Genomic DNA, 12,500 nt, shown 5'->3' on the forward strand with positions numbered 1-12,500 from the left:
TCAACCAATTTTGAGAGAGTATCCGCCACCTTCCCCATCCTAGTGGCTTGAGTAGAATAGAATCTTTAAATATCTTAAAATAGTCTTTTACCTAGAAAAGGAAACACATTGCAAGGGTGTAAAAATAAAAAGAGATCGTGTGAAAACGATACAAAAGACCTAGGCAGATCTATAAAAGGCCTACAGGAAACAGACGACAGAACCCTAAGGAGAGTGACCCCTTATGCCCATGTTCCTAAATGATGGGGCTTGTGGGACAGGACTTACAAATCAGCTGATAGGGGTCACCCTGCGTTTGCAAGGGCCCTCCGACCTAAAACTAAGGCGGTAGAGGTAAATCCCGGTAGAGGTAAATCCCGTGCCTTGATAAATATAGCGGCTGGAGTACTCCCCATAAGATTTGGACCTAAGCAGATCCTTACATTGCTCCCCAAGTAATGACGGGATTTCCCGGGAGCCTTTCCACCGAGAAGGAACCAGCCGAACCTGAGGGGTCTCCATGGGCACCTTCCCCATTCTAGTGGTTCGATTAGAATAGAATCTTTAAATATCTTATTATAGAGTCTTTTACCTAGAAAAGGAAACACGCTGCAAGGGAGTAAAAATAAAAAGAGATCTTGTGTGAAAACGGCGCAACGCATTTGCGTATCGGGGAGTGAGCGAAGGAACTCAACACTTCGCTGCTCAATTTGGAGCGATGGCGGCATGAATGAAGCTTGATCTCACCTTGGCCGCCCGCCAACTGTTCAAAGGTATCGACTTTCGTGCCGACTCTCCTCGTCGTCGCCGACCACTTTCGAGTCTTCAAGTTTACATGTGCCGCTTTGTTTGCTTTTCCTGGCGTTCGGCCCGCTGATGAAATGAAGAATCGCAGAGTCGAGGTTCATCTTTTCCTTTGGAATTGATACTTGAGCCGAACTGGCCCGGCGTTTAGTTTGCTTCCAGTTTTCTCGATACCCATTTGAGTTATCTTTCGGCTGTGATCTTAACGAAGTCAAGTACGAATGCCTTCATTTTAGTAATCTGATGAGACCAATTAGCTCGCTTTACGTTGAGGATAAATTCGTGAATGAGAGGCATGAGTGCACTAAAAAATCCATTCTTTCATCTGTCCAGTGATTCGCGTTGACTAAACAATTACTGCTTGGTGTTCAGACCCAAAAACAAAAGGAGAAAAATTTCTTGATTGATGAAGTAGAAGGATATGGCTTGGAGGCGCAATTTGTCCACCACCGGAACCTTAATTGCCAGAAGGCTACGCCCGTCATTCTTTCACATTCACCGTGACAACCTCGATGAACCAATTTGCCGTTCGCCGGGGAGGGATTATTCATCTCCGTCCACTTCAATCAACTCATTGCCCCGTGCTGCTTCCGGGTCAAGGAATCTTCTCAGCCCTCGATCAATGGATAGACAGGGTTTGTTGTTCATGCCACCACCTGGGATCAGCTCCTCACTGTGTAGATATATGTCCAATGCTAGTGGAGATGACAGCTCGTTTAAGATTGATGACTTTTGTCGCGACCTACCCTCGGGGGGAGGGAGCAGGTTTAGGGGTATTGCCCAAATGACGGGCCTAAGGCCCATGATTAGGCGCGGGCTCTCCTGCCCCATACCCCGTGACGTTGGGATATTTTTCATGAATTTTTGCACAAAGGAATCGCCACTAGCCTATTGGGGTCGGCTAGAAACCAAGTGGGGCACGGGAGAATGCCACACTTCCTATGCAACCAGAGAATCTAGGGTCGGGACTTGATTACACTAATTGACCAATTAGTGCCCTTTGTACCTAATCTTGTTCATTTTAGCAAAATGATTCTTGGCAAGAGTTCGAGTTGATTTCATGCCCTAATCTTGTTCATTTTAGCAAAATGATTCTTGGCAAGTTAGTTCGAGTTGATTTCATGCCTATCCACTAACATATGAGGTGATCATGCGAGTGCGTAATCATTGAGTAGCAATCATAACTACCAAGATCCTAATTGTAGTAAAATTGAGCACGTCGCGATTAAACATCCACGAACGTAATCAAATATGCGAATTAAACATGCAATAAAATCAAGGTACAAGAAAAGAAAGGCATAATTACGCTAACAAGGCAAGACACAACAATTCCTAACTAAACCCTAAGCTTTTCCAACTTTCGAATTTTTTGATTTTTTTTTAAAATAAAATAAAAATAAAAATAATCTTTTAATTTTTAAAATTTTTTTAATTAAAAAGCGAATTTTTTGAATGCTTCCTGAATTTTTGAATTTTCGGAAATATTTTTGATTTTTTATTATTTTCGATTTTTTTTATAATTAATTTTTTATAATTTTTTTTTAAAATTTTTTTTTAAGTTATCTTATCACCGCTCTGTCATTTCCTTGCTGCACTTCCCCCTTTTTCAGCAACCCCTAATCCCGAAGCTATTTTCTGTCTTTTTTCTTTTTCCTTTCACTACCTTTTTATTTCCCCTTTTTTTTGTCTTTCTTCTAAGCCTTTCTTTTAGGTTATTTCTCTGCATGCTTTCTCCTCCGCTCGAAGCTTCCACAAAACACCCGAAACTCCCTTTGCCATTTCATAGTTTTCTTCTATTATTTATTATTTTGCCTTTTTATATTTCTTTTCTTTCTTTTTCCTTTTCTCTCTCTTTTGTCCTTTTTCCTATTTTGGTTATTTTACTGCGCCTTCTCCTTCCTAAAGCTAGCGCCAGTTCTGCAACTTCTTCACCGAAGCTCCATCCCACCGAATCTCATCCTCACACTAACGACACGGCCCTGAACAATCGGTGACCCTTCCATCGCCCGTCCACTGATAGTCGCTACCCCACGGAAAGATAAACAGGCGCATAAGAACAACAAGAAGACGAGGAAATGGAACACGAACACTAATGAACAGCTGAACCCCTTAGATATTAGGGAACTACGTCAAACATCAAGAAATGTTCAGATTCAACCATAACAACAACGAAACCTAAACGAAATCATGCTCAATGATCCATACAAGATTCCTTTTACGCAAGATAAGAGCATACTCATTCCAAATGATCCGAAATTCACGACCCAATCCACGTTAACTTAGTTCAAGCATTTTATCAAACACGTGGTAAGCACTGACTCAGGATGAGGTTATTGACTCCTTTTTTGAACCCGTTCGAGTCTAGACCCAGAGAAATCATCAAGAAACATGCAAAATCGACCGCATCAACTTACTTAAACTCATCATGCATACAGGCTAACAAAAGGAACAAAACTTGGCTTCCAATTAGACCAAAACAAGGTGGAGCAGCGAAGGTTCATGCGGATAAGCATCCCATCACGAAGTTCCCTACCCAACTCGAAGACGGCAGGAAGCGGGTTAACTTGCGACAAATCGAGCTATAGCTCGCCGCTTTGGTATCTTCGAGCTGGGATCCTCGGGCAAGAGAGGTTTGAACCAAGTAAAGAAACTCACCAGTGACGCCGAGATTCGGGGGGTGAAAGATCGTATGCTAGAGGGTATTGGCCAAAGGTCGTCGAAAATGGTTCGAGCGTCGCCGATCTGCTTGCAAAAACTCCTCTTCCCTCTCAAGTTTCACTCTCTTTTCCCTTAGTCGCTCTCTGTCTCCTCCTCTTTCTGCGCATCCCTTCCTTTCTTTTAAAACTGCCGTTGGTTCCTTTCTTTTTTTTTTTTGGTTGCTTCTGTCCGAAATGTCTTTTTGCTAGCCCACAAAGCCAGCTCTCTTTCTTTTCCATCTTCAGCTCTAATTTTCCTCGGTCAGTCCAACCTCCTTGCCTCTATGTATGTCTGCGGTCAGTTTTCTCCTTGGGACCGAGTTCAATCTATTTTCAGCTACAACGATTGCAGGTTTTCTTGGACTTCGTCAACTGCAGGAGTTGCCACGCTGCAGCCAAGCGTTCATTGCTTCCATTTTTCTGAAATCGCAGTTGTTAATCCTCTGCAGATCCTTCTTCGGCTTTCTCCTGTTCTGTCTTCTGTTCTGTTTCTTTCTTTTGCAGGTTTTCGAAGACCGACACAGAGGGAAGAAGACCCTCGCTCGTGGGCTGAAAGGGAAAAAAAGGGGTTGGGTTGCTGTTTTTTCTTTTTCTTTTTTGTTCTTTTTTTTTTTAATTTCTTGATTTTTTATTGACTTTTTGATTGATTGATTTTTTTGTAAAAATAGGTGTCAATACCGCCCCTCTTTGAATGTAGCCTCGAAGATGTTGCATTCAAAGACATAAGACACCTAATTTATTTCAATGGTAGAGGGACCCTGAGTGCACAGGCATGTATCAGGTCAACCAAAAGGACTCATAATTATGGATGTGTGTCTTGTCGGTAAGAGGAAGACTCCGGGATACAGAAACTCTCCGAGTCATAAGAAGAGATGAAGACTCTGGGATATAAAACTCTCCGAGTTATAGGAGGAAAGACTCCGGGCTACAAAGCTCTCCGGGCTACAAAGCTCTCCGTGTCATAAGAAGAAAGACTCCGGGCTACAAAGCTCTCCCGCTACAAAAGCTCTCCGGCTACAAAGCTCTCCGTGTCATAAGAAGAAGGACGGGCTACAAAGCTCTCCGGGCTACAAAAGCTCTCCGGGCTACAAAGCTCTCCGTGTCATAAGAAGAAGGACTCGGGATACGTAAACTCTCCGAGTCATAAGAAGAGATGAAGACTCGGGATATAAAACTCTTTGAGTCATAGGAAGAAAGATTCCGGGCTACAAAGCTCTCGGGCTACAAAAGCTCTCCGGGCTACAAAGCTCTCCGTGTCATAAGAAGAAGGAGAAGGATTGAAATCTCACCGTGTAACAACGGGTTTCGACCAGGTTGAAAATACATGGTTTGAGGAAAACCCATGAACCTTTGAGGATGACTTGGTTTAAGGTTAACCATACCTTTGGGTTTTAGGGATGCGCCAGCCTAACTCCTTGTAACTACATGGCTTCACTGAAGAATCCTGTCAAACTCAACTTGAGCAAATGTCATTAGGGACGTCATCAAGAGACATATTGGCAATATTGTAGCATTAATTGAACAAGCTAATCAAGTTAAGTCCGACTGTTTTGAAAAAAAAAAAAAACATTTGATTTCAATCGGCATCATGTGGCGCAAAATTGTCATATTGCTTGTGGATATATCATTAATCATCAAATTCTCTAGGAGTCAAGTTCTTATCAAGACGATCATGACTTGTGAACAAGGCTCATTAAACATGCCAAACTAGAGCTTCTTAGTCAGAAAGGGCTTCTCACGTACTTTCGATAAAATGGCTGCTTGATCCCATCCGTTCATGTGGGAGATAATCGGTTGCTGAGGGTATCTCACATAACCTAGATCAAAGGCTTTTAAACATTCGCGATGAGCACAACCGATCGATCAAAAAGGTCTTTTGAAAGGACCGCAATATAGGCTTGGTTATGGCTTACACAAAGGAATGATTGCTTTGAGGCCAATAAGGGAACACTTGTTGCTATCTTTGTCGAGTTTACAAGTCGAGAACTTGAAAGATAAGACAAGATATGATTACTTCCACTTCTTCAAGCAATAGTTTCTTTGTGGCATCCTCATTTTCACTCGAACCATCCCAATCAGAAGAGACTTTGGAAGAAGGTTGTAATGTTGGCTCGGGAAAGGCTTGAAAAGCTTAACATTTTCAAAGGGTTTTTAAGAGTCGGTGATCATCATGGCACCGTGACCGGGTCACTCGACCTTTCGAAGGCATTTGGCTTTTGAAACGCTGCACATCTCGAAAGTCCCTTGACTAATCATTTCTACATGGGAGCTTTGCTCTTTTCTCTAATTTCCTTTGCCTTTTGCGATGATGATTTTTTTTTTTTTTTTCAACGGCACTTGGATTTTGATAACTTTTCTTTTACATAAGATACAACCTTTTGGCTCTTTTTTTCTTGACGGGCATTGGCCTTGCTTTTACCTGTGCACACCGCTTTTTCATGCCCCTAATTTGTCAAACTTTTTGCTTTTTGAACTTTTGTAGCTCTTATGACTTTCGAGATGCTTTCCACATTTCCTTGCGATTGTCAATTACATTTGGTCAATTCTTGTGCCTTGCCCGGTGAAAGGAGATGATCACCGCTCGGGATTCGAAATGAATAATCAGGCCCAAATTGGTTAAAACAATGGATATCAGTGTTTGGGTAGAGAAGGAAATGCTCTTCTTCACTTTAGGATGAGTCAAGCTCTAATGATAATTCCTTTGAAACTATCACCAGAAGATTAATGCAAGTGAAAGTAATAGAATCTTTCTTAATCTTTCGTTCTACAACATGATCATAACCTCCTATTCTACCCCAATGTAGGGTTGTTCTTGACAATGGTACTTTGAAGTATCATTTTTTTTTGGCCCAAAGTGATAACATGAGATTAGTGCAATGCTTGGGATTGATGAAGGGAACGCCTTTATCATTTCGGTCTTTGTGCTCAATGCGAATGAATCATTCGTCCTAAGAGAAGGTCGATTTTCACTCAACTCTCGAAAGTGTCTGGAGGATGTGTCTGGAAATGGGCTTGCCTTTCTTCATCCTAAGTACTTCTTGTTTGGCATGGTTAACCTTTCACTCTTTTGCCCAAATAAGGTCATTTTTACGAGCCATTTTCTTGAGGGCCGTAGACATGAAGCGTGCATAGTGACATCAAAGAATAGGTCATGCGAATCATGTCATGCATTTTTGTTTTTGTCGTTATTCTTTTGTTTGTTGGTTTTGCCCCCCTTTTATCGTCTCAACTTACCTCTTAAAAGAGACATTCAACCTGTTGTGCGAAGACTTGATGGATTCTTGAGTTGGTTCTTTCCCCTGCCATTTCCTCGTTAGACGGTAGGATGCCTGAAACACAAATAGATATATGTCCAATGCTAGTGGAGATGACAGCTCGTTTAAGATTGATGACTTTGTTGGGGAAGCAACCCCTGAGAAGGTGATGGATGTGGTTACTTCCCAACCTTCTGCTATGAGTGAAGTGGCACTTGCTGCAGCAGACTCTTCTTACCCTGTTGCCGGAATTGAGTACCTGATTGGTGCGGTGCATTCGTTTACTGGCTTGAATTGGTATGGAATCTTTAGGCATCATGACAATTTAGTTTCCCCATTGTTTGATGCCCAGTGTGGTTCTTTGCTGCGGATCAATGAGTGACTGGCTCAGGCTTAGTCACTGATGCTTATTTTAGCTGTCATGCTTCTGAGCTTCCACTATGCTTCTGCATAGATACTTGGCATGCGAGATCCAAATGTGATGTATTTGTCTGATCTGCCAAAAACCAGGTTGATGTTGCTATAATCAAGTGTTGTCTGAGGTAAACTATACACAAGAGTTTACTTCTTGTCTCGAGATAAGCAGTTTCACGTGCTTTGCTTAAGTAATTTACATAAGGCATGTTCTAATTTGGCGTGGAAACGGATCAAAGAAGTGAATGTTAATGCATGATAGGCAAAAGCAGTTCTAAGTTACCACCTACCTATCACGATGAAAATGTTGCCTCAAGAATATCTTCTCACTTTTTTCCCTTGAATCAGGTGGGCATCTATAGCCTTGACAACTGTATTAATCAGAGGAGCGACAGTTCCGCTGCAAATAAATCAAATGCGTTCTACTGCAAAACTCAGTGTAATCTTCAAGTCCTGTTGTGTTAGGCACTTGGCATTTTTAATTACTTCATGTATTTCATTTCAGTCTAATAGCCAATGCAAATATAATTATAATTCTTATTATCAATTTTTTTGGCTTTAAATCGATGCGTGACTACTTGTATTGGAGTGCCCTTGCCAATGTAGCCATTAGTCCCACCATTTTAGATCAACAATTTTTTTGGTTGTTTTACTAAACCACAGGGTGCTTCAATTTACTTAATGTTAGTGGAGGCAATACAATGATCATGTGCCTCTCCATAATTGTTTTTGCCATTTCATGTCAAGGTGGATCATATTTAACTTATTGTTGGATGATTTTTGCGACTTAAAGATGTTTAAATATAGGGTTACTATCACAAAAAATCGCAAACTGGTACATTTGCGATAAATTTACCGCAAACTAATTTTTTGACTACCAAAAACCTCAAACTTGTACACCCCAAATCAGTACACTTATAACAAATTTACTCTCTTTTAACTTCCGTTAAATTCTACTATCAAATTACTAAGTTAGATGACACGTGATAATGGACTAATTTGAGATTTTACTTATTGTTTCTCAAAATTATACCGGTTTTGTGGTTTTTTGTAATATTAATCCAATTTAACGGATGGTATGTTTGTGACAAACATACCGGTGTGGGGGTTTTTGGTGGTTAAAAAAATTAGTTTGGGATAAATTTGTTATAAGTATACTAGTTTGGGATTTTCATGGTATTAACCCTTAAATATAAGACCTACAAATATTAAGATATAACTTCAATGTGGAATAGTTGAATTAACATCATGCCAATTTGATCAAATTACTTTTTATGTAATTTCAATGTGAAAACGGGAACCGGAGAATCTCTATATGATACAATTGGATATTATCATAGAAAGAGTGGAACATGAAGCTTTTATATTTTGCTTGGAACGATCTACTTGGAATGAATCCTGACATGCAAAGTTACAAGAAAATTTTATATTTTGCTCTTCTTTAATATTCCTATGTTCAACATGTCAAACTTTCTAGTCCACAACATAAGTTCCAGTCTAATATTTAAAAGGCATGTTTGCTTGCTTCTGAAAGTGATAAAGGAAAGGTTCTTCACTTTACTTAGCAAAGCACCAGCAATTCTGGTTTTGATGAAGTCACAGGAAGCCTAAAAGTCTTCCCAACAGCGGGTTGATTGTTGCATCATTCCTTCACTGACTTAAGGATGTGATAACCACCTTTAATTAGATAGATAGATGGATTGATTCTTTGAGAGAGAGAGAGAGAGAGAGAGAGAGAGAGAGAGAAAGAGAGCAGATAGGGCCTGTTTTAGAGGTTCTTACTGCCGTTACTTCATCCACTCTTTTTTTTTTTTTTTCAGAGAGAGAGAGAGAGCAGATAGGGTCTGTTTTACAGGTTCTTACTACCATTACTTCATCCACTCTCTCTCTCTCTCTCTCTCTCTCTCTCTCTCTCTCTTTTTATAATAAATATCCTTTTGGTGCCCAAGGGATAATGATTATCTGCTTCTCTTTTAGCATTTGAGTTGGATAGTTAGCTAGGTCTGTACTTCTGTTTCTTGGTGGTAACATCTTGAGCTTTTCAAACTTTGGCCCTCTTATTTGTATTAATGATGAGTAATTGGTGTTGTGTAGTTAATGAGACCGCGTGGAAGAGTTGAACCAAACATTGAGGGAGACGGTGAGTTGTTGTCTGTATTGCGGTTTATTATACTGTTTTGGTAGAAATTGGAGTAACAGAAGCTATGCTGGAAATGATTGTGAACTTTTTACTCGATATTTATTGAGACATGGTCTGCTATGCTGTTGACTGCTAGTCACTGAAATGCTCCAACGATAGCAGTTGCTTGATTGCACCTCAAAACTTTGGCTGGCACAAGAAAATCTCTTAAATTAAAGATGCCTTTTCAATCTATCATCTTGAACAGCAGAAGTAGCTCTCTCACTGAGCACATCTTTTGATGTCTGGTTGTCTTGATAATCAACTGTGAAAACTCACTACTTTTTGGTGCATGAGAATAATAAATATTCTTTAAGTGAATGACCTTAGTCACCTTATGCCTGTATTTTGACTATGCAGGCAAATGCTCCTGATGCTGCGTCCAAATACCTGCAAAGTTTCGCATCATTATTCAAAGAGTAAGCTTTTCCTATTTCTGTTTAGATAATCTGTAATTCAATTACTCTTCCTCTAGTAAATTTTGTGTTTTGATTACTGAAGGTGTGTGGAGTTCGTTTTGGTGTTATATAAGTATACATCCATCAGTTAAAGAGGTGGTTGAACAGAGTGGACAAGCTTTTGATTCTCATTTTCATCATCTGCAAAAGTGAAGTTGAGCAATTGAACTCTGTTATGGCTTTAATTTGAAGCATGATGAGACTGACTGCTATGGACACAGGAAAGAGATGAAGACAGAAGCAGTGAAAAATTAATTAAGTTAATTAGCCGAACGAAAGAGCTTGAGCTCAGTCTCTTATGTACTAAAAAAGCTGAGGGAGACTGGTGGAAATTTTCTTGTGATGAGAGAGAGAGAGAGAGAGAAAGAGAGAGAGGGAGGGAGAGAGCGAGAGAGTGTGTATGTGGTGCCAATCCATTTACCTGAACGTCTGGTTTGAAGGGGATTTGTTAGCCTGTCCCCATAAAAGACTTTTTCCTGTCATGAGTTTTCCTTAGAATATTCTGATTGTGACCTTGGTCTTTGCAGATATGGCGTCAGTCCATTCACTCCTCTGAAAGGACTCCTGATGCGAGGTCCCATCTTCATTAGTTTTTTCTTTGCTGTAAGCTCCAAGCCTCAGTTCACGCTGTATGTGCAGTATATTTGATTTGCAATTGATTTTCACATGGCTCCTGCACTGACTTGATCTGTGTAGATAAAAACATGGCTGAAAAAATTCCGTCTTTTCAAACTGGTGGAACTCTCTGGTTTGTCAATCTGGCAACTCCAGATAGCCTTTACATCCTACCAATCCTGACAGCTCTGACCTTCTGGATTGCTGTAGAGGTTAGCATTTCATTGTTGTTTAGTTAAGTTCTGCAAAGCTAAAGATCTTGGATCATATTATCTAATGAGGTAGTATGAAGTCTTTAGAATCTATGAGCTATTCACTTTACTTGTATGTCGATCTGATGTACATTGACCACCTGTCTCTCAGCTAGCACCTGGAAATTCACTTGAAGATTATTCTTTTGTTCATTCTTTTGCTTGCATGCATAGATTTCCGTCTGATAGACTTGACTGAACTAAAATTTTCTTTTGTCAGTTCCATTTAGAAGGACTCAATGGAACCGCTGTGGCTGGTACCATGAAAAAATTCTTTAGGGTCTTCACTGTTCTCTCAATTCCAGTTATGATGTGTTTCCCAAAGGTATTATGCCTAAGACTATGTTTTCATGGTTCTGCCCATATTAATAGTCCTTTGTTCACCTGAAAGCAAATCTGAGATTTCTCAAGCGTATAGCAGCTGAGTTGTTGGCAACAGTGTTATTTTATTTATGTTTTTTGGGGTAAATCAGTAAGGGGTTCTCAATGCAAGGGAATACTTCATGTTTAGCTTCAATAAGAGGTATACAATGACCTATATGGCTTGAATAATGAAGACCTACTTGCTAAGTGATGTCGAAGTATGTTATGTGTCTATCATGGGAATCATGATTCTCTTTCTAATAGTTCTAACTGGTTGCTTGTATCTCTAGCTGTCTGTTCTTAGTGATTAGTATACTAATAGTTCTCCTTTTCCTTTGTCATTGCAGGCAATGTTTGGTTATTGGCTTACCTCCAACATGTTCTCCCTTGCATTTGGATTAGGTCAGTCCTGATGGTGGCTTTCACTTTTATACTTTCACCTTCAAAAAGAAGAGATATGAGAATGCTAGAGGTCCAACAGTACTCCACTTTTGGAATTGCCTTAAGAGAATAAGTTGTGAATTTGGTGAATATTCATAAGCAAGGTCTGTTTTCCAAAGCCTCCGGTAATACGATTGATATGCTTCTTTCATGTTCCTTGTCCTTGTGAAATTAGTCACCATTTATTCTTGAGATGATGCAATCGGAACCCTATGTGGGATGCCAGGCAGGGACTCTACAGGACGAATAAATGTGATGGCATTGTCTTCTGGCTGCATGTATAGATTGCTCTCCCCATTCCACTGTCGTGCTAACTTCTAGACAGTGAAGGGCCCAAATCAGGATAATTTGTTTTGTGACAAATTCTTACTTAGTGAGGAAAAAGAAAATGCTTGAGCAATGACGAACCATTTTGACCTGAGTGTTGTTGGAAAAAAAAATGGAAGGATAATTTAATGATGATAAGAGATTTCCTTTGGTCATTTATGTGAATTGCTGTTTGAGCTGTTCTCTAAGTCAATATGGATTAGCTTGAAATAGTCCAAGTTCCTTCTCCATGCGTGTGGAGAAATCTATTGAACTTTTCGCAATCTCTACAAAGCTTATAATCCTTCATTTATCAGGTTTATCAATTGAACTTCTTCTCTTAAATTCTTGTGACCCAAGCGTGAGCGTGCTAAGAAACAAAGTTATTGGCTTTATGTTATGCAAATAGTGCTTCAGCAGAATTTTGCGCTCCTGAGGTTTATCCCTTATGAGCTACCATTGTTTTAAATGTAATAAGCACACGAAGTGTATGCAATATTCTTTTTGGGGTTAAAAGTTCCATTTTCATGAAATTGAGATGCATTTTGCTTGCAGATGGCACTACGGGTCGGTTTGTGTGAATTCTTTGATACCATCATTCGCATCCCTAAGAATTCTTCGGAATAACTTGTCCTCTCTTATGCTTTCAATAGCGTGATGTACTTGATAAGGTGGTGAATCCGATTATTTCACTGCCTCGCAACATGACATCAACATAGGAATGGAAGTAGGAGAAAATT

General features: G+C 39.9%; 1 protein-coding gene across 1 annotated transcript; it reads left to right on the top strand.

The window, feature by feature from the left end:
* Positions 1-660: 660 nt before the first annotated feature.
* LOC104443367 (mitochondrial inner membrane protein OXA1-like) lies at positions 661-11,433 on the top strand. Its single transcript, XM_039312749.1, is given in 12 exon segments — positions 661-752; positions 1,117-1,619; positions 3,984-4,047; positions 6,824-7,030; positions 7,496-7,586; positions 9,242-9,251; positions 9,253-9,287; positions 9,687-9,745; positions 10,312-10,391; positions 10,481-10,611; positions 10,871-10,975; positions 11,361-11,433. Coding segments are annotated over 11 exon segments (1,263 nt in total). The 5' UTR covers positions 661-752; positions 1,117-1,204; the 3' UTR covers positions 11,427-11,433.
* Positions 11,434-12,500: the final 1,067 nt, after the last annotated feature.

This window comes from Eucalyptus grandis, chromosome 5 (genome assembly GCF_016545825.1).
Source record: "Eucalyptus grandis isolate ANBG69807.140 chromosome 5, ASM1654582v1, whole genome shotgun sequence".
Classification (NCBI taxonomy): Eukaryota; Viridiplantae; Streptophyta; class Magnoliopsida; order Myrtales; family Myrtaceae; genus Eucalyptus; species Eucalyptus grandis.